This window comes from Peromyscus eremicus, chromosome 5 (genome assembly GCF_949786415.1).
Source record: "Peromyscus eremicus chromosome 5, PerEre_H2_v1, whole genome shotgun sequence".
NCBI classification, from domain to species: Eukaryota; Metazoa; Chordata; class Mammalia; order Rodentia; family Cricetidae; genus Peromyscus; species Peromyscus eremicus.
This window is the reverse complement of record NC_081420.1, coordinates 1922440-1946735: the sequence shown is the minus strand read 5'-3', so window position 1 is coordinate 1946735 and position 24296 is coordinate 1922440. Positions and strand designations below refer to the sequence as shown.

Genomic DNA, 24296 nt, shown 5'->3' with positions numbered 1-24296 from the left:
AGCTGAGGGAAAGCCACCAGGAAAGGAAGAGAAAGAATCTCCAGTTGCCATTGGGTCTATGCTAACTGTTAATTACACAAGCCCTGGCATCTCCTTAGCTGCTGCATGAATGGGGCCATGAAGCAAACACCAGAGTCATCTTTATAAGAAGAAACCTTAGGAAGCATTTCAGTAGATGATTGACATCCACTGTGACATACTGGAGGTTGCTTCAGTCCACTGTGTATACAACCTGATTGAGAACATTCTGTCATGTCAGAGTTCCTTCCTGCCCTTCCTAATCTGTCCTCTTCTCTTTGGGCAGCAGCATTAGTGAGACCATAGGAGGGATGGAGAGAAAGAGGCATCAAATGCTGAAGTCTTTGCCTTGGTCACAGCCGATCTAAGCATAGCCACTGAAGCCAGTGTACTGGTCCTTACACAGGAACTTACAATGGTACCCCCCATACATTTCTATGACTACCAGGAGCCTCACTGACTTAGTGTTCTGATAGCTTGATTGCCTTTAAGTCCTGAATTTTATGGAAAACAGTATTAAGTCATGTATCTAGTAGTAATTATCCTCACTAGTTTGGCGAGTGTCATATATACCTGGAAAGAAAATAATTTATCTTTTTCCTTGAACAAATGCTTGTTTGGTGTACCTTTGACATCTTCACTCTGTTCCTTCACCTCTGGTTTTCTTAAGTGTAAGAAATAGTCTCACTCCATGGGAATAGACAGTTTCTAGATAGAATGCCTCTCTGTATTGCAGCATTATGGTGTTTAGTTCTTAAACTTACTCTCTTGCTCTGTCTGGAGTTCCAGCTTTAGGTAACATGCTTTGAAGGCCCCTCTTCAGTTTTTTGAGACAGGATCTTGATGTGTAGCTTGAGCTGACTTAGAACTCATGATTGTAGTCCAGGCTGGTGTCAAATCCACAGTACTCTTGCCCCAGACTCCCTGGTATGCGCTGTTCTCACACTTGGCTTCTGAAAGCCTTTGGTGGGAGATGGCTTTTTGAGGCAGGGTTTCATGTAGCCCACACTTACCTTGAACTCCTAATTGTCCTGTCTCTACCTTCCCAGTGTTGGTTACACACTTATGGGCATATACCACCATTGTCAGTTTGTAAAAGCTCTTGAGTAGAGAGTATGTGAGCTAAAATACCACAGGGTGCTGTTTTCCTATGTAAATGCATTTTTAAAAGTCCCATAGAGGCTGACTAGGTAAACAGCTTCTGCTTGTTACCATTAGGTAGGTGTTGAATGTTTACAAGAAGACACTTTTGCTTTCTTTCTTGGTAAGGTAATGTTATCAGTCCAGGACTTTGACTCAAGTTCAGTGTCAGTGACTATATCACTATGTCACTTTATACTGGCAGTTTTTCTAACCCACTCTCAACCATAACCCAGTCTCACTGGGCCTAGATAGTGTATTCTTGAAAGTGAGGCTTGGAGAAAGGTGAGGCTTGTTTACATAGCTGTGTGGATCTCTTGATCACAGGCCTTGGGTGGGTGGAAGATACTTCATAAATCTAAAGAGGAATTATTGTTGCAACCTGCCCAAATTGAGGCAGGCAAGTGTTTAGAGAGTCCTCAGTATTCGTGGTGAATCACAGGAGCACCCACAGCTAGAATTATAATCTGCAATTTAAAGTTACAGGGGTTTTCCATTGTGTCTGAATTGAGGACATGTTAACAGATGAAAAAATAGAATTCTCTTTGATGTTGGTTTCTTTGGATATATAAGTTCTCTTGAGGCCTGTGAGTCAGGCCCTAGGAATTTTCTTTTGGCTCCGCCTTTGTCTTTCAGGGAGTAACTAGTCAGATGGTGCTGACTGAGCTCTGGTCTGCTTCCTTAGAAGGTTAATTTCATTAATTTTATACTGAAAGTGCATTGGAAAAGAATTGGAGATATAGCTCAGTTGTTAGAGTACTTGCCTAGCATGCAGGAAGCCCTGGGTTCAATTCCCAGCACCATATAAACCAGGCATATGCCAGTAATTGCAGCACACAAGAGGTAGAGGCAGATGATCAGGAGCTCAAGGCCATTGTCAGCTATGAGGTGAGCCTAGGATGCATGTGACCCTGTCTCACACACCCAAAAGGTGTAGTGGAGAAAACACCCTGAGAAGTGCCTCTGTTTTTCTTAGCAACAGCTTCTGAGTTTGGTGAAGGATGCCTAGATTATTTTTTGGTAGGATGGTTTGTTTGTTTGTTTGTTTGTTTGTTTTTGAAAACTGTACCTGTAACTGACTTTGTCCTACCTCATCCCAAGTCATTTGTTGTAGGATATTCCAGAATGGAATCTAATTTGCTTAGAGCCAGGTACAAAGTGGCTCATACTTGTAATCCCAGCACTGGAGAGGTAGATGCAGAAGAATCAGAAGTTCCAGGCAGCCTTGGCTACATCATGAGTTCAAAGCTACCCGGAATACGTGAGATCTCAAACAATGAAAATTAAATAAATAAAATGGCTATTACATTGCTCCCTTTCGAAGAATTGTTATAGTTTTTCTGTGGTAGCATTTGAAAGTACATTACTGAGGGTAAAATTTGCTTTAATCTGGGTGGGAGATTGTTTTCTTGCTCTAAATCTTGCCTCCTCCCCAACCCACCCCACTCCCATTAATTCTAAAACAAGGTCTTTTTGCTTTCACCGTAGCTTAGGTTGAAGTCGTTTCAAGCACATTGATAAATATTTTGATCTGTTTTTTCCACCATTATCCAAAAGCAGACAAGCAAATAATTAAAATGAGCCACCTTTGCTAGTAAGCCTGTTTGAACCGCTGCCTTCTAAGTTGTCTGCATCTCTTCCTATGTGTTGTCTCAGGTATGCTGAAACCTGCAGTCACGTAGAATACCCCTGCCGATTCCAGAATGCTTCTGCTGCCACCCAGGAGATCATTCCTCACCGAGTGTTTGCCCCACTGTGCCTTGAGGGTGCCTGCCAAGAGGCCCTGCTGTGGCTGATCCCTCCTTGCCTCTCAGCTGCGCACTCTGTCCTGGGAACACACCCTTTCTCCCGGCTGGACATACTCATTGTCCCTGCCAACTTTCCAAGTCTGGGAATGGCCAGGTATGCTTCTCAGCATGGCATGTGGAACACATGCTTCAAAAGTCTGGGGACCACTAGGGGGATGTTTTTCTTAAACTCTATCAGCAGTGTCATTTGCTTAGGATGGAAGGAAAGGGTTCCTTGTTCACTCCTGGGTCTCTTACGGTTACCTTCAGGGGATGGTTTTCAAGTAGGCCCTCCTCCCTATTACCTATTAACCTATTACCATGAACCTATAAGTAACGTGGCTGGGACTGGAAATACACTGCATCCGAGAGTGATATATGTGGGGTCATGGTTACTCAGTGGCTGTTAGCTTGGGTGATGAAAGCTTGCTGCTAATGAGTCTAAGGTCATGGCGTCAGGCTCTGCACATAGTAACAAAACCTGGTCCCAGGGCTACAGCTGCTTGCCTAATCCTGACCAGCTGCCTCATCCATTCTCACCATTGGTCACAAGGCAACAACTTTAGAGCCTTGTGTCAGAGAGAGCATAAATCCATCCTCACTGCTGGAAAAACAGCTAAAAGCAGATGGCTTACCATGGGGGAGGAGTATAGCAACTTGTTCCTATTTTTAATACAGTAAGTAAAGTAGTCTTACCATGCCTCCATTTGATTCTGGCAGAAAAATGGAGACTTACAAGCTGACCCTTTACCCTGTGTTAATTAAGCCACACCCATCAGTCCCACTGTCCATCAACACAGTGATGGGAGAGTGGCTCTATTCCACAGAGGAAAGATGGCAGGGAGAGGAGGGTTACCTTGCTTATGCTTCTGTTTGCAAATCCTCCTCACTAACAGGGACTGTGTTTGACTAGGGATGGGAAAACGATCTCATCAAACATGTGGCTTTGAGTTTTTCCCTATTAGTCGAGGAAATTCCTTCTGCCAATTAATTTCCATGCTTTTGAGCAACTGTCATTTGTGGTGTTCCCCCCACCCCCCCAAAAAAAAACAAAAAAAAAAACTGCACACATTCTTGGTAAAACCCTTGAGTAGAAAAGAACTGACCAGAACATTTGCTTTTGATCTCTACTACACACACATGCACACACACACACACACACACACACACACACACACACACACCACTTTTTAAGGGATGGCTGGCTCGATGTAATCCTTGAAGAGTTCTCAGAAAATCATTTAGACTGATTTTTATCCTGTATTTATGAAGATAATGGAAATGTAGAAACTAGAATAATTATATATGTTTGGTTGCATGCATCATATAATTGTCTTGATGTCTATATATAGGGTTTTTCTTAACAAGGGGGCTTCTTTAGTCCCTTTGAAGAGTTTCCTGTACTTAATTTAAGCTGTTATTGGTGAAGAAAGGGTTGTTCATTAAATGCCTCTCATTTGTATATGGTTTTGAGGGGTCATATTAATTGGAGAGGTTTTAGCACTTTATGAGCATTGTTTGTCGGGGCATATTTGCTAACAGTTCCATGTTCTAGCCTAGGGGAACCAAAGGCTGAGTATTTTTCATGCACAGAACCTCTGGATAGCTCCTTCCCGACACACAGTCTGCCAGAACTAGAGTGTGCTAACCTTCAGGCCATTCTATAAGCTTCACTTTCCAAGTCTGCATGCCCAAGCAGGCCGGCAGTAAGATTTCTGCTTTTTCAGATATTTAAGGTGATTTAAACATGCTTAATGCTGTATTTTTAAAATAAGCTTAAGTGCCTGAAGGCCAAATGGTGCTGGGCACAAATGTCAAAACTGGAGTGGTGGAATCAACTTAATATAAATAAGACAGCTATCAAACTTCAGGACAGAACTGTGCACAGTTCTCAGATAGCACCCCACCACCACCACTACCACACACACACACACACACACACACACACACACACACACACACACACCCCTTTCCTTATTAGACAGGAAATGGCCTGTCCTGGTTAGACTATTTCCTCTACTTAACTACTTTTCTTTGCATTTGAACTGTGGAAGGGTGATCATGGCATTGTCTACTCTCAGTTGGGGTACAGAATTGGGGGGCGGTGGGGGAGGGCTTCTGTTTTTTGAAACTCTGACTTAAATATATTCCAATTGCTGAGCTTGTCTGTACAGATCCTTATACTTTGAGCCACATGCAGCGTCTGGGGACCTCCTACTTTATCTATGCTCAAGGCTCTACTGCAACAAAAATGGCAGGTGTGGAGGTCAACTCTGTGCCCCACACAGAGATAGAACTCGCAAAACCATGAGGTGCCATTACGAGAGACCTGTGCACCAAAACTCACCATGTCCTGATCATTATAGTGTGCTGGAGAATCAAAGTACTTCTTGGTAAATTAACTGACTCTTTCCTGAGTCCCTGTTTATAAACATGTAGCAGGATCATAAATTCCATAGCTCTGGGCTTCTTTAGTAATTAGGTTTTAATTATAATGAATACCATTTTAGTATTCCTGTTTGGCAAACAACATTCAGCATTCCCACATGAACAAAAACAGGCAAATCATTAACTGTGTTAAAGAGTTTTTTAAAACGTTTGGATGATACACAGTGTTTAGACATTATTCATCATAGTTTGTATGAATATGCTCTTGAGCCAAATAGGTGACTTCAGTGAAGTGAGGAAAACACATTTTTACAACTTGAAAGCTTGATAATCAATTCACAAGAAGGTAAATAGTGCACTAACAGTGGTCTAGAATTGCACCCATTTTTAGCAGAGTGCTTCTTGGTATTCTTTTGTGTTGTTTCTGTCACCTTTCCTACAGAAGCCCCAGCTGACCAGCTAGCTCTCCCTCTCTCCCAGCACTTCTCTTACTCACTGTTCAAAGGGAGAGATGCTTTCACTCTAGTCCAGTAGTTCTCAACCTTCCTAATGCTCTGACCTTTTAATACAATTCTTCATGTACTGGTGACCCCCAACCATAAAATTGTTTTCGTTGCTACTTCATAACTAATTTTGCTACTGTTTTTGAATCATAATATAAATATCTGATACAGAGATAATCTTCGGTGAACCCTATGAAAGGGTCATTTGGCCCTAAAGGGGTCATGACCCACAGGGTGAGAACCACTGCTCTAGTCCAACTGAGGAAACCTACCAGTTTGCATTTGGTCCTCCATGGCCCACTCCATCCCATCTTTTGCTCATTTGGGATCTGTGAGCTTTCTGGCTTTGTTTCATTTAATCACTGCCTTCTCTGAACATGGGGTCTGCATGTCTTAAAGTGAGTACTGTGATGCCCCCATGAAGAGATGAATGCATTTTGAATGAGTCTCCTTTGTCTACAAAGCTCTCCTGCTCTTGAAATTAATATTCTGCTGTTTTTGTTATGGCCTCATGTATTCTTACATTTCAAGGTGAGATGAGATGGAACAGCTAGTCTAACTTCCTCTCATTGAGAAATAAATGCAAAGGGTACCCTTCATCACACTTGCACTCTTTGCTGTAACAGCAATAATGTCAGTGGAACAATAGCCCGGAATGAGATTTATGAGCATTGCTTAAAATGAACACCCCAGTCCTACCTCTGTACGTGTTTATTTCACCAATTTTCTCTCAGCAGATCACAGTTAACACCCCAGTCTTACCTCTGTGTGTGTTTGCTTCACCGTTTGTCTTTCAGAGGTTCACAGTTGTGTGTCACAAGGCATAATTAAGCTGGCAGAACTACCTTGCTAATGTCCAGGTACCCCCACCCCATATTTGAATTTCATGAATCCTGCAAATTATCTTAGTGCCAAGGTTTCATTTAGTGCCATCAAAAAGCCTGCTCTCCTTTTCAACTTCACTGTTCACATCTTAGTCTTGCCCCTGTCCAACTGGGGTAATTGTAGAATGGGGGAAGTAAAGGGAGTATGGCCGGCTAAGATAGCTGGCAGATTCTGCTCAGATCTCTTGTTTACTGGCTCCCCAGGTTGTGTGTAACTGTCTGTTTAGTCTTGGTGCATTTCTGTCAAGCACATTGTCCATGTGCAGTTACTTAAATTGCCAAGTCTACAAGGGCAAGTGAGGTTGATGAGATCTCCATTCTTCTGGGAACAGACATTCTAGTCTGGAAGGAAAATAGAGTACATAGAAGTAGAGATGTGTGCTCTGAAGAAAATAAAACCAAGGACACTGAGAATGAGTAGGATGGGCAGTTTTGTTAGGGTGGGCTCAGGTCAGCCACATGAAGACAAGCAGAGACAGTGAGAGGTCATGGAGAGCCATAGCAATCAGCCTTGTCTTAGGGTCATGGGTGCTGTACTGTCTTATGACCTGCTAGTTAGAGCCCCAGGGCTTAGCAGCGACTGTCCTTAAACAGAATCTCCATTTTTGGAACTGGCACAGCACCTAGTACCCAGCCTAGAGACTACCCCTGTGCCAGGGGAGAAAGATGATCCCAATGGCCACATTTTCTTTACCTGGTGACTCTTTTGTAATTTCTTGATCACAGGGAAGGGAGCTGGGCATATATGTTTGCTCATCTAAGTTTTTAAGGTTATTTTTTTTCCTTATTGAACAAAAGTAATATTGACAAAGAGTTTAGAGAAATAATTACTCAAATATTCTCAATGTTCTTCATGGTGGAGAAATACTGTAAAGCCCCTTATTACACACAACTTGTTCTTAAAAGATTGGTTGGGCAATAGAAAACCTTTTGCATGCTTATCCTAGCTCCTGACTCTGCATGCAGAGTTTTCTTAAGTAGCTCAACTGTAGATAGGCACCCTGCACATACATGCCCAGGAATGACGGTAGCCAGTTTGCCCCACCCCTCCCCTGGAGTTAGACAGGGTGTTGTCTTGTTTGTTCTTATCTCCCAGCCAATTCGTAATAGAATAAGCAAAGCACAACACACTGCTACAAAGGGCCTGTTGTTTTCAACCCCCTGACTGTGCTCCTTTCTGCCAGGGAGGAAGCAGTCATACGTTTCTGTCATTATCTTAAGTAGTAAGGTTTCGCAGCTTTGAAAGTCTTTCTTCATTTGTTTTTTTGCTAGCTTACACTTGAATTTTTAATCCCCTAAACCCAAACCACCACACTCTTAAATAGTCCTCTGTGCCAAGGGATGTGCCCACAATGGTTCTTCCCTCAGGAGTGGGGCTCTGAGACAAGCTGGTGCCTGTTCACTCATGCATCCACCCACTCTGCTGCTTCCTCTCATAAGCTGCATATTTGGGGTTTGCATGTAGGTTTTGTGTTGAGCTTAGATTGTTTCTCAGATTTCTAATAAATTCTCAAATTTTTCATGGGTTGTTTCAAAACCCAAACATTTGAATGAGCATTCCTGTCCCTTGTGCCTTTTGCACAGGTGGGTGAAGGTGGCAGGCAAACACCACACACCTTCCTTTTCCACTCCTGTGGAAAAGCTGTTTTCTGTACCCTTGACGGGGCTGTAGAGCTGAGGTAGTCCTGAGGGCTGTTGCCCCCTCTGATGCTTTGTGTGTGTGTGTGTGTGTGTGTGTGTGTGTGTGTGTGTGTGTGTGCCCTCCTCATTTTGTTGCTGATTTCTGTTTCTAGGAAGGAGTTAATTGACTTTGTTTCTCTTTTGTCTCACAGGAGGGCCTTCTCCTAACAGGTTCTGTTTTTCACTTTTCTTTCCTAAAACAGTGACTGTTATTCATAAAGTGGTATTTTTCTGGGGCTCAGAAAGCCCTTGGCTATAGTGGGTTTGCTGGTCTTGGCCAGGATGTCCTAAAGTTTTTCATTCATAAGCCCTTTCTGCAAGAAATTTTTATATAAAAATGGTAAATGTAAAGTTAGTACACAAGTCAAATGTTTACTAATGGATAGTAAAGAAATGCATTTTAACAATTTCTTTAGTATGCCACTTACTAAAGTCTAATTTGCACATTAATGAGAGGAATATGCTTGTTTATTTTTACATAAACAGGTAAAGCCTACCTGAATATTTGACACTGCAGGGTATAGTGCATCTTCAGTGTTTTTCAAAATTGATTGATATTTTGACTTTATAATCCTCAACATTCAGAACACACAACCTTCAAGCAAATATAGTACAAATGGTTGGAGTATTTTACAGCCAGCTCAAAAATAATTAGAAATTTTGCCCTAATTCTAACGATCAAATTTATTTTATGATTTTTTTAAAGTGAAACTCAAACCAATAGCTCAAGCATTGCAAAAACTCAAACAACCTAACACAATATAATCAAATCAACCTGTATACACTGATTTGATACTTGCGTGCTGAGGCATAATAGGAAAATACTGTAAGTCTTTACTTCCTGTGATCAAACCTTTGTGTTTCTGTGAAAGCAGAAAACCTTGTGTGCATAGTGACAACCCCACTGCTGGTAAATGTTCAGCAGCTGCAAATCTGTGGGAAGTGTTTGGCACTGCAGGAGAGATGCAGAGTGTTGTGCGTGTTTGGAGCCGCAGCTGCTACGAGCATGTGAAGTGCAGGCAAGTGCTGCCAGCACGTTCAGTGCGGCACCTGTTGGATTTGAACTATGTTGGTTGTAGATTTAGACACATTTTACTGGTGCCAAACTTTTGGGAACCCCAAAATTCAGTTACAATGTTGGGGTATCGACCCACAGCTTAAGAAACTGTGGTTTTGACAATAACCAGTTTGTATTAAGTTGGGCAGGGAGTGAGAGTTTGGGGTTCAGGCACAGGTGGGACTTGTCTGTAACTGTCTGAGGCCAAGTGCATTGCTTTCAGGGAAGGTGATGAGGACTGTCACTCACAGTGGGCTGGCTTTGAGGTGAGTTGTGCAGAGCCAGGCAGAGTGAAAGTGTGGCTTTTGTTTGTCCAGAACCTTCTTGCCATGGGCAGCTGTACTGCTTGTCAGATCCACCAGTAGCATTTCATCATCATTATGCCGTCATCCCTCACCTCTGGAAGATGGTACCTAAGTGTTTCGTTTTCTCTGAACTGTTCACACACACAAAGACTGACAGACCTACTTTTAGAGAACTGCTAGAGTTTTCCTCAAGAGAACTTGTCAGGCCTTTGAAAGGCCTCTGCAGCAGTCACCTTCACCTGTGTTTGTAATCATCTTTCTCTGTTGATATCATCATAGGCAGCTAACCTCTTCCAGTCCTGGACCCTGCTGTGCCTAGTCACTACCATCTTGTCCTTTCCCCTTGGAGGGAAAGCCCCCTTCTCCTCTCTACTGAGCCCTCATTACTGTGCTCTCTGGATAGAGAGCCATGGAAGGCAATAGATAAGAGTTTACATTTGAATATTGACTCTTTCAGGGTCTTATTCATCAAACCATTACAGAGAAAGCTGCTGGGTTCTGAACCGTATTATAAACATATGAAGGAAGGACTATGCATTTCCTTACGGGAGGAGAACACCAGCTCTAGAAATAGTCTCAAACGTAATGCATGAATGGCTCTCTTGGGAGGGACCTGTTTCTGTGTTAGAGCACATAGCCTTGTCATCCTAAAATACATTTGAACACATTGACTAAAAGGCCAGATACAAGGAAAGACTCCTTTAAAAAATGTATTACTGTGGGGGCTGAATATGGAGCTGTTTTGTAGCGTGCCTGAAGCACTGCATAAACTGGGATGTGGGGGCACACACCCATAATCCCAGTTTGTGGAGACAAGAAGATCCTAAGTCATCTGTGGTTATGTAATAACAGGCTAGCCTAGGCTCCACGAGACCTTGTCTTGAAATAAAGAAATTGTTTTCATAAAAACTTGAATGTTGTGTGAGATTTGAGGGTTCAATGTTAAAATGAATCCCAATTTAACTCCAGAGTAGGGCTCAGAGTAGGCTATCTTCTGTTTCTTGGTAACTACCCATGCTCACTCTCTCTCTGTCTCTCTGTCTCTCTGTCTCCCTCTCTGTCTCTCTCCGTCTCCCTCCCTCCCTCCCTCCCTACCTCCGTCCCTCCATCCCTCCGTCCCTCCGTCCCTCCCTCCCCATGGTTTCACTATGTATCTGACAGGCCCAGAACTCTGTTGATCCGGCTGGTCTTAAACTCACAAAGATCCACCTACCTCTGCCTCTGTGCTGGGATTAAAGGTGTGTGCCCTACATCTAGCCCCTACCTGTACTCTATAGAAGTGACTCCATTGAACATACCAGATCTGTACTTCACCTTCCTGAGTTTGTTTGCTAAGAATTACTCCGCCTCCTTCACAGTGTGAAATGGAACTCTTGAGAGCCCATTCTAAGAGAGTGTAGATGACAGTTGGACTCTCTCTGGCGAAGAGGGGGCTGCTCCTGTAGGCTTGGCAACTAGGCCTTTGTACCTGGAGAACCGGTGCTGAATTGCCAGAAACAGAAGTTGGAACATTGTAGCTCTTGAGTCAATTTCCTTTGTGAGGACATCCTGAGAGTTGAAGGACAGTGTTTCTATTTAGGAACAAGTTTGTTGTAGTTCTAGAGTTTTTCATACTTGTGCAGTTGGGGGATGTCCCACCAAAGCTGGCATTTTGGACAGGATAGATGAGCAAAATGGCCAGAATTCATTCAGTAAACGCCTATCAGTGGACCAGTGTGATGAATGCTGATGATGCTGTGGCCTCAAGGAAATGTGAGCCAATAAGCTTAAGTCAGGAGCTTTTGAAACTTCAAGGAGACTACTTTTGTAGAATGTAAGTAATTCAGAGTCAGGAGTGGGGGTGAGCCAGGCATTGCAAGTTAATCAATTTAGGAAATACGTGGGTTCCACAGAGTTAAAAGGGAGTTCTTTTTTAGGGAGCACCCAAGAAAGCCTTTAATATTCCTATCATCTGATTTAATGTCCTGAGGCATCTACCTGTCAAAGACAAAGACTCCCTCTCCCCAGCTGAGCAGCATCACCCCACTATGGTGCTCAGGGGTACACATTTACTTCTTGAGACACTCACAGACTCAAACCACAACTCAAACCACTCTTTGGGAGATGGTTCTGTTCACAAATATCTGGAACTCCAGTGTATAGCCAGCTGTAGAATTCCACTCTTTTTCTGTCTTTGGTGACTGAGGACTTGGATATGTTGGGATACTTCACAGTATCAAGGAGGCCACTGAAGCCCTGCCCTTTCAGGCCACTAAGCCGCTTCGTGTAGGGATACTGGAGAAGTCTGGCTCCCTCTTGAGGTTTTTAGTCTATTAATAAGAGAATCTAAGGACAGATTTAAATAGAAGCTCAAGGACAATTTTATTAATTTTAAAGAAAAACCCTCAGAGCAGGCAAGCTGCAAGTCTCAGCAGCTGTGGAGAGGAGAATGGAGGAGAGAAGGGAAAACCATGCTGTTTGAGTTACTGGCGTGGAGGTCTGCCACATGGCGGGGAGGGGAGCTTCAGAGAAAGATCAAGGAACTCAGAGTACCAGGAAACGCATGCGTAGGTTCTGAAACAAAGGTACAGAAAAAGAAAAAGGAAGACTTTTAATCCAAACTCAGAATGATGGGCAGACTCAGCCGAACCTCATGGCTGCCAGACTTGTGGAGGGAAGGGCATTCTAGGAAGGAAAAGTACTATATCTAATTAAAGGAAAAATTTTCTGCCTATCTCTTCAGCATGGCTTAAGGTGAGCCTGGCTTCCTAAGGGTGATTCCCTGGCCAGGTGATTGACCATCCCAACAGGAATACTAGGTCTTCATCCAGGCCAGAGACTTGACCAGAAGGAGTTTTCCTTAATTAGCATTTATTGTAATTTTAACATTTGGGAGCCTCATACTTTCAATTCCCTGCTCTGTGCATCCATACTTATTTATATAAAGTTGTATACACTTAATGTGGTGTTTGTGTGTCTATTAAGGACACTACAAAGCACAAAAAATAAACACATTTGAAGGATGAGGAAAATAATCATAAAAGTCAATCCTGTGGGTTTCTGCCTTCACCAGCAGAGCAGAGTGCTTAGTGCCCTGGGAGTCCTGCAGCTGCCTGGACCACCCATGGAGACCTGGCTGACAGGCTTTGGGAATGTGAAGTGGCTTCCTAGATGGTTCTGAACAGATGTTAGAGTGGTGGAGAGTGTGTGGGGGCCAGGTAAGGAAAACCTGGGAAGTTCCCACAGCCTGCCATCTTCTCTTTCTGAGAATCTCTGACTTGAGAAAGTGAATGGACGTGTTGGGGGAGAGAAAGAAATAGTCCCTGAGGATGTTCCTACCTGTCTGTTGCTCGGACAGCCTTGCTGTCTAAGGATCTGCATCCAGTTGCAGCTGAGCAACTCCTGGCCTAGCTCTTTGTTGGGAGATTAAGGGTTGATTTAGAATAGCCTGCAGCTTGTCTTAGTGCCTTAGCATTTTTTAAAATTACGTTTTTAAAAAATATTTTGAACAAGGCTAAGGTGGGTGATTCAATTTTGTTCGGGAATTTAACAGACACGTTTTCTTTTTGATGAAGATAAGTTAGATTACGAAGCTGGGATTGTCTTGCACTCCATCAGCACCTAGGCATCAGTAGGCATCTGTATGTTAGGCCCTCAAGGAAGAGTTTCAGAAAGGATCCCTTACCTCTAGTTAATTGCATAATAAACAGATCTCAGGAACAGGATCCCTCCGCTGACCTCAGTGCTAAGCAGTATTTCAAATGGAGCACCAGCAGTGGGTTCCATGAGAGGGCCTTCTCCCTTTAGCCAGAAATTCATGGCTTGGAGCCTTTCTGTCAGCTCCTGCAGGGTTGTGACTAACTGGTACCTCCTGCCGTCCCTGGGTCTTAGCCTTCAGGTGTTTCCATTTGCACAGTAATAAGCTGCAGTACAGATGTTTGAGCAGTTGTCAGGCTTGTCTGCAGTTGAGCCTGTGCTCTGGTTCAAACAGCAGCAGAGAACCCTGGAGGGGGACTAGATGAAGACATTAAAGTTGTGCCTGCAGGTGGTGGCGTTTTGACCTTGACAGTCAGTTTGAAATGACCTGTCAAGTACCTTTGTGTACTTTTGGGCACACTCACCTGGAAGATATTATGTCCCTAAATTTTATGTGCCACAACAGGCAGGCATCAGACCTATGGGTTTTGTTTTCCCTGAGGGGGTTAGTACATGCATGGCAGGACTCTCCTGAGAGGGGCCCAGCTACAAATGCTGTTTTCGTTTAACTTTGATTTCTCCCTTGGCCTTCCTTTCTCTGCTCCCTTCATGCCCATCAGCCCTCCCTGCTCTACTCCTTCTCCCTCTGCTCTAAGCCACTTCTTCCTGTCTTTGATGCCTCCTTGCAAAGCTTCAAACAACCAAGGCCAAGGGTCCTTAGGCACCTCACAAAATTGGACCTAAACACTTTGGCCTTTGTGCCTATTCCATTAATTCTGGGGGGAGTGCAGCCCCCTAGAGGTGGAGGCCTAAGTGATACCTGGGGAGACCTCTTAGGCCTTGCCCCGACCTCTTCTGCATGGTCCGGGAGATCACTGTTGCACCTGTCTGGACTTCAGTGTTCTGAAACTGGAGTTTCCCTTGTTACACCGGCAGCCATACCAGTGCATGCTAGGAAGGTGGGGTGAGGGGAATGAGTGCATACATTAAGGAACTCTCAGATCCAGCTTGGAGCCACCAGCACTTGGATTGTTTCAGATTAACTGAGGATACAGAGTCTGACTCCAGCTGGAACAGTACCTCCTCATTGTCCATGTTCAAGACCCTAGGACAGCTGTGCTGAGGAGGTGCTTGTGCTCAAGACCTGTTGGCCATCTTGTTGTTCTGTATGGTTTCTCCAGAGTCATAACAAGACAGAGGCCCTGGCCTGGATATTAGTCTCTCCAGTGAGTCCTCCTCCACTGGCAGCATTCCTCGCTGTGTGAAGTGCAGTGTGCAGAGTGGCTTTCACCTTGGTGCCTTCAGTGCATGGCTGCAGTCTAGTACAGGACCTCAGGGGAAGGTCAGTGCTTGCCAGCTCTTCTCCCCAAAGCTCATAAGGCTTCCTAGGCTGTGGCAGTGTATTCCATCATCTCCCTCCAAGAGACAGGAGCCACTTAATCTGTCTACCACACAAACTCATACAAACATTAGTAATTAAGAAATGGTCTTTATTTTTCTGGTTAAGAGAAGTAGGTTTTATTTGTACAACTGGATTTGTGGTTTTATTTATTTAGGGGGGTACTCTGATGTTAAATGAATAGAACTAGCTGGGGTACCCTCAGGCTTACTTTGATTCTCAAGCATAAGCAAGCAAGTGTGAATTTACAACCCTTGGGAAAAGACCGACTGCCAGTCCTACAACGTAAGTGAAAATATTCTTGAACTATGTTGAGAGAAAAATGAAGGAGATGATGGTTCATGAACCCGTATTATTCTCGCTTCTGTGCACTCGCAGGCGCTCGCTCTCTCTCTCTCTCTCTCTCTCTCTCTCTCTCTCTCTCTCTCTCTCTCTCTCTCTCTCGGAAGATGTTGAGAAGACAGAGACTTTGATGGTTTAAATTTTTCAGACTTGAACTGAATTCCAAGCCAGACCCAAAAGCAGAAAACGTATAATGAAATGCCAGAAAAGTAGAAGTGAAGGTTTCTGGAAACAGGCAGATGTATCTGAGTCTGCAGGTTCATCAGGCAGTGAATGGGCTGAAGTAATTCTAAAGGCTCAGTTGAGTATCCATGTGCCCTCCTCTGGGTAATTGTAGAGCACATCACCCCAAACTCAATTTTAGACAGTAGACAGAACCTGGGCTTGCCTTACCCCATTATGGCTTCATGTTGTCCAGACTAATCTAATTTCTTTAAGTGACATCAATGGTAGGCAAGCAATAGATGTGATTTATCTCAACCTTAATAAGGCATGGCATTGAAGAGTAAATTCAGAAAATATTCCTTACCAGGATAGCAAATTATTTTTTTAAATAGCTCTAAAAGACAGCCACTTTTGTGGGTACAAAATTAACAAAAGCTGTAAGCCTCTGGACTGTGCAAACACATACCATACATGCACACATGCTCTCAGGCTCAGGCACCCTGGTGGTTATTTGCTGTTACCACCCAAGCATATTGATCCCTACACTGGCTTGCAGATCTGCAGAAGAAAACCAAGAACTAGCCGGGAGAAGCTGGTCATCTGTGCAGAGCTCCCATGTGGCACACCCTTTGACCCCTTTACAGATGCAATGATCTTATTAAGGGATGTAGCAGCCAAACAAGGATCATTTTTTGCACTTGTATTTTCAAATGACTGTCTCACTTGCATGGTCTCTACTCATAGGAAATGATTCATAAGAAAAAGTTATTTAAAAGCTCTTTCTTCTCGCTAACCCTGTTCCCCTCCACAGCCTGGCTCCCTCCACAGCAAAGCAGCTGGCAAGCCCATGCTGAATGTGCATTGTATTAGCTGCATTGCTGACTGCCCGGTTCCCTGTTCCCTGTTCTATTGTTAATAATTTATTATTATTATTATTATTATTATTATTATTATTATTATTATTAATCCCAGCAGGTTTAGGGTTCCTTTTTTAAAATTTTGGTTATATTCTGTAACTTTTTAAAATCAAAGTAAACCAAGGATACTTTTGAGGATTTTGCCAGCGATGCACAGCAAATGCTTGCTTGGACGCTCGTCAATATGGGTTTCTTCCTTTCAGCTTGTTTCTTGTTCTGAGTCATCATAGTTGCTTTCTGCTACATGGTTTTCTAATGCTATTCACTGCTTAGAAGCTGAAAACTCTAAAACTGGGCTCAGAGAGCTAGATAGTCTCCATAGCTGCCTTCAGAAGCTGTGATACTGCATTCCTAACTCCCTCGAACTGTCCTGCCTTGTTGTTTAGGCCTTGCAGTCTCCACTGGGCAGAGGCTGTTTTTGTGAGTGTTCTAAAGATGAGGAAACTGAGGAAAGGTTGTCTGTGTCTGGCCAGCTCCTTGTAAAACTACCCAAGTTGACTGTTGTCCCTGGGGCCATGATCCCATTCCCTTCCCAAACTGTCTCTCTCACCGTAACTGCCAGGCAGCTGGCATGCTTTTACATTGAAGATCATTGCAGCTCTGTAGCCTGACTACCCTGTTAACACAGGGTTAGTCATTCCTGACTTCACACTGGTCTGCATGTGTTCCTGGAAATTCACTTTATTTAACTGCTTTTCCAAGTTGTCTGAGTCTTGCTGTATTTTAATCCAAGCCCTCAGATTCTGCCCTAATTCTCTGGAGGATCCAGTGCAGCTTCCTGCCTGGGGAGCACTCTGGGGATCTTGGTCCTGTGTCCTCAGCAAGGTCACTCTTCTCCTCCACTTCTAGGTCAGACTGAATGGGGGGAAGAAGCACAGACTGAGCATCATGTTGACTGTCAGAGGCAGGAAATATTTAGGTAGTATCTATTTTTTTTTTCATGTTTGGAGGTTTCCCCAGTAACTTCATAATAACTTCAGTACTACAGAAATCTAGCCACTTTCTTTCAAGTCTGTAGCTAGAGAACTTTTCTCCAGCTCCCGCCACCAAGTCCCGCCAGTCCCAGAGCCCACTTATAAAATAAACATATAAACTCTTACATTATTTAAACTGCTTGGCCATTAGCGTAGGCCTGTCATTGTCTAGCTCTTACTCTTATATTTAGCCCATTTCTATTAATCTTTACTTTGCCACATGGCTCGTGGCTTACCGGGACCTTCCCACGTGGCTTGTCCTGGTGGCGGCTGGCAGTGTCTCCCTGACTCAGCCTTCTACTTCCCAGAATTCTTTTCCTTGTCCCGCCTATACTTCCTGCCTAGCCAATGGCCAATCAGTGATTTATTCACTGACCAATCAGCAACACACTTGACATACAGACCATCCCACAGCACTTCCCCTTTTCTTTTTTTAAAAAGGAAGGTTTTAACCTTTATATATCTCCAAAGTCAGCTTGGTATATTTGGGAATTTGGGCGTAGTTTCTCTTACTACTTCCTGCTGGAGGGGGGCGTTGTATCTTATGGGGATACAAAGAAAATTTTAGAATTATGGAATAGTCCATGAGGGTATGTCGTCTGAGCCAGTTGCCTTGAAACCATTCTGGATGTTGGATCATCAGGGCCATGGTGTCATTGGAGACCTTTCAGGTGGTCTTGGCTGGTCAAACCTGATGTATCTTAATCTGGAACAAATCCATAGCCTCTGGCTTTCTGTGGAAACAAAAGAGACTCTTTTCCAAAGCAACATATCCTTATATCCAAATTTTGAAGTCAAGGTATCTTTAAAATATACATTTTGGCATAACTCTATAGCTTTTACAATCAAATGTTTTTCTGCAGTTAAAAATCCCAAAGACAACACAATCCAGATTCTCTGTGTAATATCCATTTTTACGTGGCTTATTTTTTATATTACCTTTATTGTCTCTTTAATGACTTTATTTTTTAAAACTATGTATTTGTTTCTATAACTCTATATATCACCTTTTTTGTCTCTTTCAAGCCTATGTATCTTTTACATACATTGTAAACTATTACATCTGAATCTGTCTTATTGTCTAAAGTTATCTATCCTGTCCCAGTAGCTACCACGAAGACTCAGAACTGGAGAGGTTTGTGGAAGCCACAAAGACCTTTGGAACACAAAGATTACCACCTAGGAAAGACACTCACATAGCACTGATTTAATCCCAGCCAGTTCAGTGCACATGAGCAGCTCACTGTACAGTCCCATGATGTGCAGTGAGGGAAGGAATGGCTGTTTGGATAGGAACAACATCACTGATAAGAGTTATTTGCTTTTTGTGTGATTTCTGAGTTTCTTATCTCCTGAGTATGGATAGCAGTTCAACCAGAGGAGGGCACAACAGGATCCACCACTGTAGTTATCCTCAGTTGAAGTGAGAATAAAACCTACCCTCTCCTCTAAATACCCAATGGTCTAGGAAAACAAGAGCATCAGTGTTTAGACCCTCAATTGCATAAAACAGAGTTTATAGAGTCCTTACTTTAGCTTTCCTTGTTCTCCTGGCATCTTGTTTCCTCTGGCAACACATTCCCTGCCTCTTCCAAACCCAAAGAATCCTGAGTCTGTGGAACATCATTGAATATTCAGCCAGCTCTATACTTGATGATGCAAAAACATAGCTCTCATCTCAAAGGGGAGAAGAGAGGGTTCATTCTGAAGCCAAATATGAGTGACCATGGCCTGCAGACACAGATTTAGGTTATACCAAATTCAGTGTTCCGACTTGAGCAGTTTCATGAAGTTTTTATAGAAACAGAAAAAGTCATAAATAAGACAAGTTTCTAATACACTGGTAGAGATATCAGCAAGGTGGGTTATGGCAAAGTAGGGGACCTCTGCTGTCAGCCCCTGATGTTTTCTGATGACAATCAGGTGTTAGGTTGGTGAAAGTGAATAAAAAGAAGAAATAAAAAGGAAGGACAATGACCGCTCCTGGGCATGTTGGAGGAGAAAGTTTATTGTAACTAAAAGGGAAAGCATAGCTAGAGTCCGAGACATCTGGGAGAATCCAAAGTGGGCATGACCCTGAGCCATGTGAGGAGAAGTGGGGAGGGGAAGAGAGAGGGGAGAGAGGGGAACCAGGTGCTGGCTGCAGCCAAGAAGGCAGAAGGTAAAAAAGGGGTGGGTAACCGAAATGGTTGCATTATATAGGGAAGAGCCTCTAGGGGAAGGGCAGCCCAGCCCCTGGGCTTGGAGAGTTCATCTGGGTATGTCAGCCATACCCTGTAACAGGTAGGACTCAGGGGTGATGGGAGAACCTGGCAGCCAGGTCTGCTTTGATTTGTTAAATGGGCACCTCAGCGGTCTATCCCAGTGTCTGAGACATAAATGAAAGCTTGGGGTCTACTGAGTTATTACATCCCAAAGGAAAGTTAGTGTTCTGTCCTTGCTTTCCAAATGATTCACCTGATGGGCATAGAGCTGTCTGGTCAGGTACAGAAAGGGACAATATATTACTTTGAGAGGGGCTCTGTATCTGGATCATCAATGCTTTACCCAGCGTCTTTCTGGGAACTGATGTTCAACACACTGGAGTTATAGACTCAGAGGAATTTAGAAACAGCTGGAAACATTTCCTAATTCCCAGGTGGAGCCAGAGAAGAGAACATGTCTACTCTCCACCCAGTTGTCAAATTCGTCTAGAAACTTGAGCCCTGAATATTTTCCTGGTTGATAACACAGCTCTGCTAATCTGTAAATGGGAGAGAGTTGTGGAGCCTCTGCAGGGGGTGGAACCAGGTGATCCAGGCATGGAGGGAGGGCATTGAAGAGAGACACTTTCTCCTCATTCTATTTTAACTCTCTGGGTTTTTATAAAGCCAATCTCTGGTCTTGAAATACAACTGCTTCTCATTTGGTGAGCTTCCCCTGCTTTCTTGTCCATTTGGCAACAACATTTTCCTGTATTTTTAATGGCACCAAAATTAACATGGCTGTTCTCATTTAACAAGAACAACTTTAAGTTTTAAATGACACACCCAGCCAAAGAATCTCTGATTTTTTTGCCCTGGCATTTCCCAAGATATTAGAGAGCCTGCAGAACCAGGGCTGCTGGACTGCCCTTGCAGAGGCTGCGGGGCCACAAGGTGACTGCAAAGGAAGGAGTTAGAGAAGGCGAGAGGAGAGAAAAATGGGCCTCCTTCGGGTTACTATTTTTAAACTTTGTTCTCCTGTTGAATTGGATATTGGTTTTTACCTTCCGCAGTTGTCTTTCCTGTTGACAGCATGATGGAAGCAGGGCTGGAAGCCCCTGCTGTTTAGAGTTTTCCAAGCATGTGCTCCCTCGGATCCTGGAAGCAGCCCTTTCTCCTCCCTTAGAAGAGGGATCCACACAGTCAAAGGCCTGTGAGGGGCTGGCCAAGCCCTGAATTTCCTAGGAGGTGGGATCTCAAACCCCAATTAGAGACACTTTAGGAAACACACATCTTTATTTGTTAAACAAATACTTTCCAATGAGATTTGGCCAAGGCATAGGCTTGTTTTAAATAAGTGAAGTAAACACACTGGTTCAGAGGAAGGTCTTCTGTGACCTTCAGGTCTAGTCCAGAGGTTTGAAGTTGGAGTTCCCAGTGTTCTTTTGTCTTTGGCTCCTTTTCTGTTTCCTCCTTTAATAACTGGGAAGTTAATAGGCTTTTTTGATGCCATAGAGATACTTTTCTTGTATTGGAGGGCTGCAATTGGCTAGAGTAAAAGGCTTCAGCTCTCTTGTGTTAACTCATGGTTAAGGATTTATAACTAACTGTAAAGTTTGCCTCTAGCTGCAGAGCTGGTACTCATAGTATTAGCTTGACAATGGCTTTTACTTTTTTAAGTGTCTTAAAATGGAGCAATTCACAATTTCAGTTTAACTGTTTGTAACTTGTTAAGTTTCAGGATGCAAGGAAATAAAAGCACTTGATTTTTAAAATAAAATTTGTGACTTTTAAAAAATATGGATAAAATTATTTGATTTTATACCTTCAAAGGAAAATACAGCAAAATGTCTGTGAAATCTATTTTTAAAGATATTGTTACAGTTTTCTTGCTGAGATTAAAACCTCCCATTGGACTTCTAGGGCTGCTGTGCTGCCCATGAGCTTCAGCTCATTGTCTCATGGAAATACAGCCAGTCCCGGTCATGAGACCATGGCTGCTGGCTGTAATTTCTGATTCCACATATTGGAACACTGGAAATAAATAGCCCAGGTTCAGAGCTATAGTGGAGATGTCTATGGGCACCAGGGAGCCTTCTCCCACCCCTTGCTTTTTGTCCCTCTTCCTGGTCCCCACAGTATGGAAGGAGGGGAATGCCTTTTATTCATTGACTTTTGTTATAGCAGATTACTATCAGAGGTGTTTGAGGACACACTGAGATGGTGTCATATTTTATGCAATTGACTTAAAAGTTTTCTAAATAAAAACTAAATTAAAAAAAAAGTTTTCTAAATAAAGACAGTGGAATCTGTCACAGACTTCTGTCCCACACCCCACACCTTGTGTTGGTTTTAAAGATTAGGAATGTGAGCCTTGGTTGTTAAACTATGGGACTTCAAGCCCTTTGCTATTTCCTCCATTCCAGCCACTAGATAGCAAGTTCAGCCCTTGTAGAAATTTGTAGACTGTTTCTTGTCTTAGATAAAAGTATGGGAAGAAATTCGTAAGTGGATATTCCATATTTGGCTTTCTTCTCTCCCTGTGAGGGGCAGAAAATGTCTTTTCTCCTACGCGTTTCCTTATGCAGCAGTGTGCTCAGATGACCCTTTAACATTTATATGGGAACTGTTTGGAGACTCTTCCTGCATGTGTCCAAGGCTTGAGCTGTGGAGTGATCTTTTCCTGACCTGACTGGTCTCTGGCCAAATAGGATATTGAGCAAGCCAGAAACTAGGCCCCAGCCAAAAAACCAAATAGAGATAAATATTTACCTCCTCCCAGTGGGAGTCCTGGGTTTTTAGGATCAAAGACCTACTTTGTGTGTGTGTCTGTTCCTAAGCCTTGGATAAGCACCCAGAAGCAGGAGACCTGGAGTATGGTACAGACTCTGGGACTCAGGCTCTTTAGCCCTTAGACAAATTCCCTGGTAGTTCTTTAAAAAAAAAAAAAAAAAAAAAAAAAAAATCCCATGTATAAAAATACGTTGCATTTCTTAAAATAAGAAAGAGAAACAGAAGTGGAATTGAAGAGGGGAAAAGATGAGCAGACATGGCAAAGAAAGCACCAGAAGTAGAAAGCAAGGGTGTATGTGTCTGTGTCTATGTATCTGTGGTGTGTGTGTCTGTGTGTCTGTGTCTGTGTATCTGTGGTGTGTGTGTGAGTCTGTGTCTGTGGTGTGTGTGTGTCTGTGTCTGTGGTGTGTGTGTGTGTGTGTGTGTGTGTGTGTGTGTGTGTGTGTCTGTGTGGCATGTGTGTCTCTGTGTGTCTGTGTCTGTGTCTGTGTGGTGTGTATGTCTGTGTGTGTGTGTCTGTGTGGTGTATATGTCTGTGTGTGTGTCTGTGTGGGGTGTGTGTGTGTGTGTGTGTGTGTGTGTGTCTGTGTCTGTGTGGCATGTGTGTCTCTGTGTGTGTCTGTGTGGCATGTGTGTCTGTGTGTATGTGTGTGTGTGTCTGTGTGGTGTGTATGTCTGTGTGTGTGTGTGTCTGTGTGGTGTGTATGTCTGTGTGTGTGTCTGTGTGGTATGTAGGTTTGTGTGTGTCTGTGGTGTCTGTGTGTGTCTGTATGTATGTGTATACAGTGGGGACAAGTTCCCAGAGGGCAGAAGGCTATGCATACATGTGTCTCCATTCTGCAGCATACCTTTACTTTTTCTGGTAATACTCCCAGAAGCACAAAGGTTTTTATTTTGGATTGAGTCTAATTTATTTTCTTGAGTTGCTTGTGTGGTGTCTGCAATTCCATGGTCTAATCTGAGAACAGAAAGATTTTGCTCATGTTTTCCTCAAAGAGCTTCACAGTTTCCACTGAGAATCAATTCTGTGCTTGGTGTGAGGTAAGGCACTCTGCATGTGGAGAACTACTTGTCTCGGATTTTTATTCCTTAATTCCACAAATATGTATGGTGAGCACAGTCTGTGCCAGCCATTGTGTGCTGCCAACAGAATGTCCACTGGTGCCAGAATGGCCCAGAGACTAAGGAGGGAAAAACACTGAAAAATTTGGGGAGTAAAGTTTTGAGGTTTTTTTTGTTTGTTTTTTGTTTTTATAAATTAGACATTTGAAAAGAGATTATTAAAGTGTAATATGAGGAAATACAAGCATATTTTAAAATTATTGGTTTTTAAAAGGAAAGCAGATTAATTGTATGCCCTATATAATTGTTAGTATATATCTCTTGCATAGCTAACATGCAAATTGCTACTTAATATATTGAAAGCTAAGTAGGCCTGGTTGTTTCCTTCAGATTATTGCCAACTATCTAAATATTATTTATTTGCACACCAAAAATTACTCTTCTTTGGGCTTATTTTGAAATCCAGAAAAGTGAAGCCATTGTCTAAGCACGTGGCAGACAACAGTTGGCAGTTGTGGAAGCCATTCTTCTAGGAGCCTGTTGATGGGAAATATTCCAAATGGGAACATGATGCATCTCTGGACAGGGAAGTAAAAACAGTTAATTCCTGACTTGAGTGCACTTCACACAGCTGGACATGCCCATGGTGCCAGCGCCTTGGTCAGCCTCCCTACACAGCTGCCTGTAGCCGTCCCTTCTACCCTTGTTTCTTCCGTCTTCAGTAAAAGCACTGGCAAAATTTCCCATGCCTCCCCCCTCCCCACCTCTCTCTGGCCTCTGCTGGGAACCCACACTTTCCCACACCTGTATTTTCTTTGCCCCTTATTTTCCAGATTCAGGTGAACAAGTGCCTTTACTAGAGCTCCTCATGGACTTTGGTCATCTGGATACTCTTTGGCCTCATCTCTGCTAGTTGCCCAGGAAAGTTCTAGAAAGAAAATCACAATGGCTCATTCACCTTGTCTCTGTGATTATTATTATTATTGTCATTATTATTATTATTTTAAATCACTTGGCCCATGTA

General features: G+C 43.2%; 1 protein-coding gene across 1 annotated transcript in view; it reads left to right on the top strand.

Moving 5' to 3' along the window:
- Aopep (aminopeptidase O (putative)) overlaps positions 1-24296 on the top strand; it is a 304401-nt gene that overhangs the window by 75863 nt on the left and 204242 nt on the right. The window contains exon 5 of the mRNA XM_059262759.1: positions 2815-3060. Coding sequence (XP_059118742.1) covers positions 2815-3060 — 246 coding nt within the window. The remainder of the gene's footprint in view (positions 1-2814; positions 3061-24296) is intronic.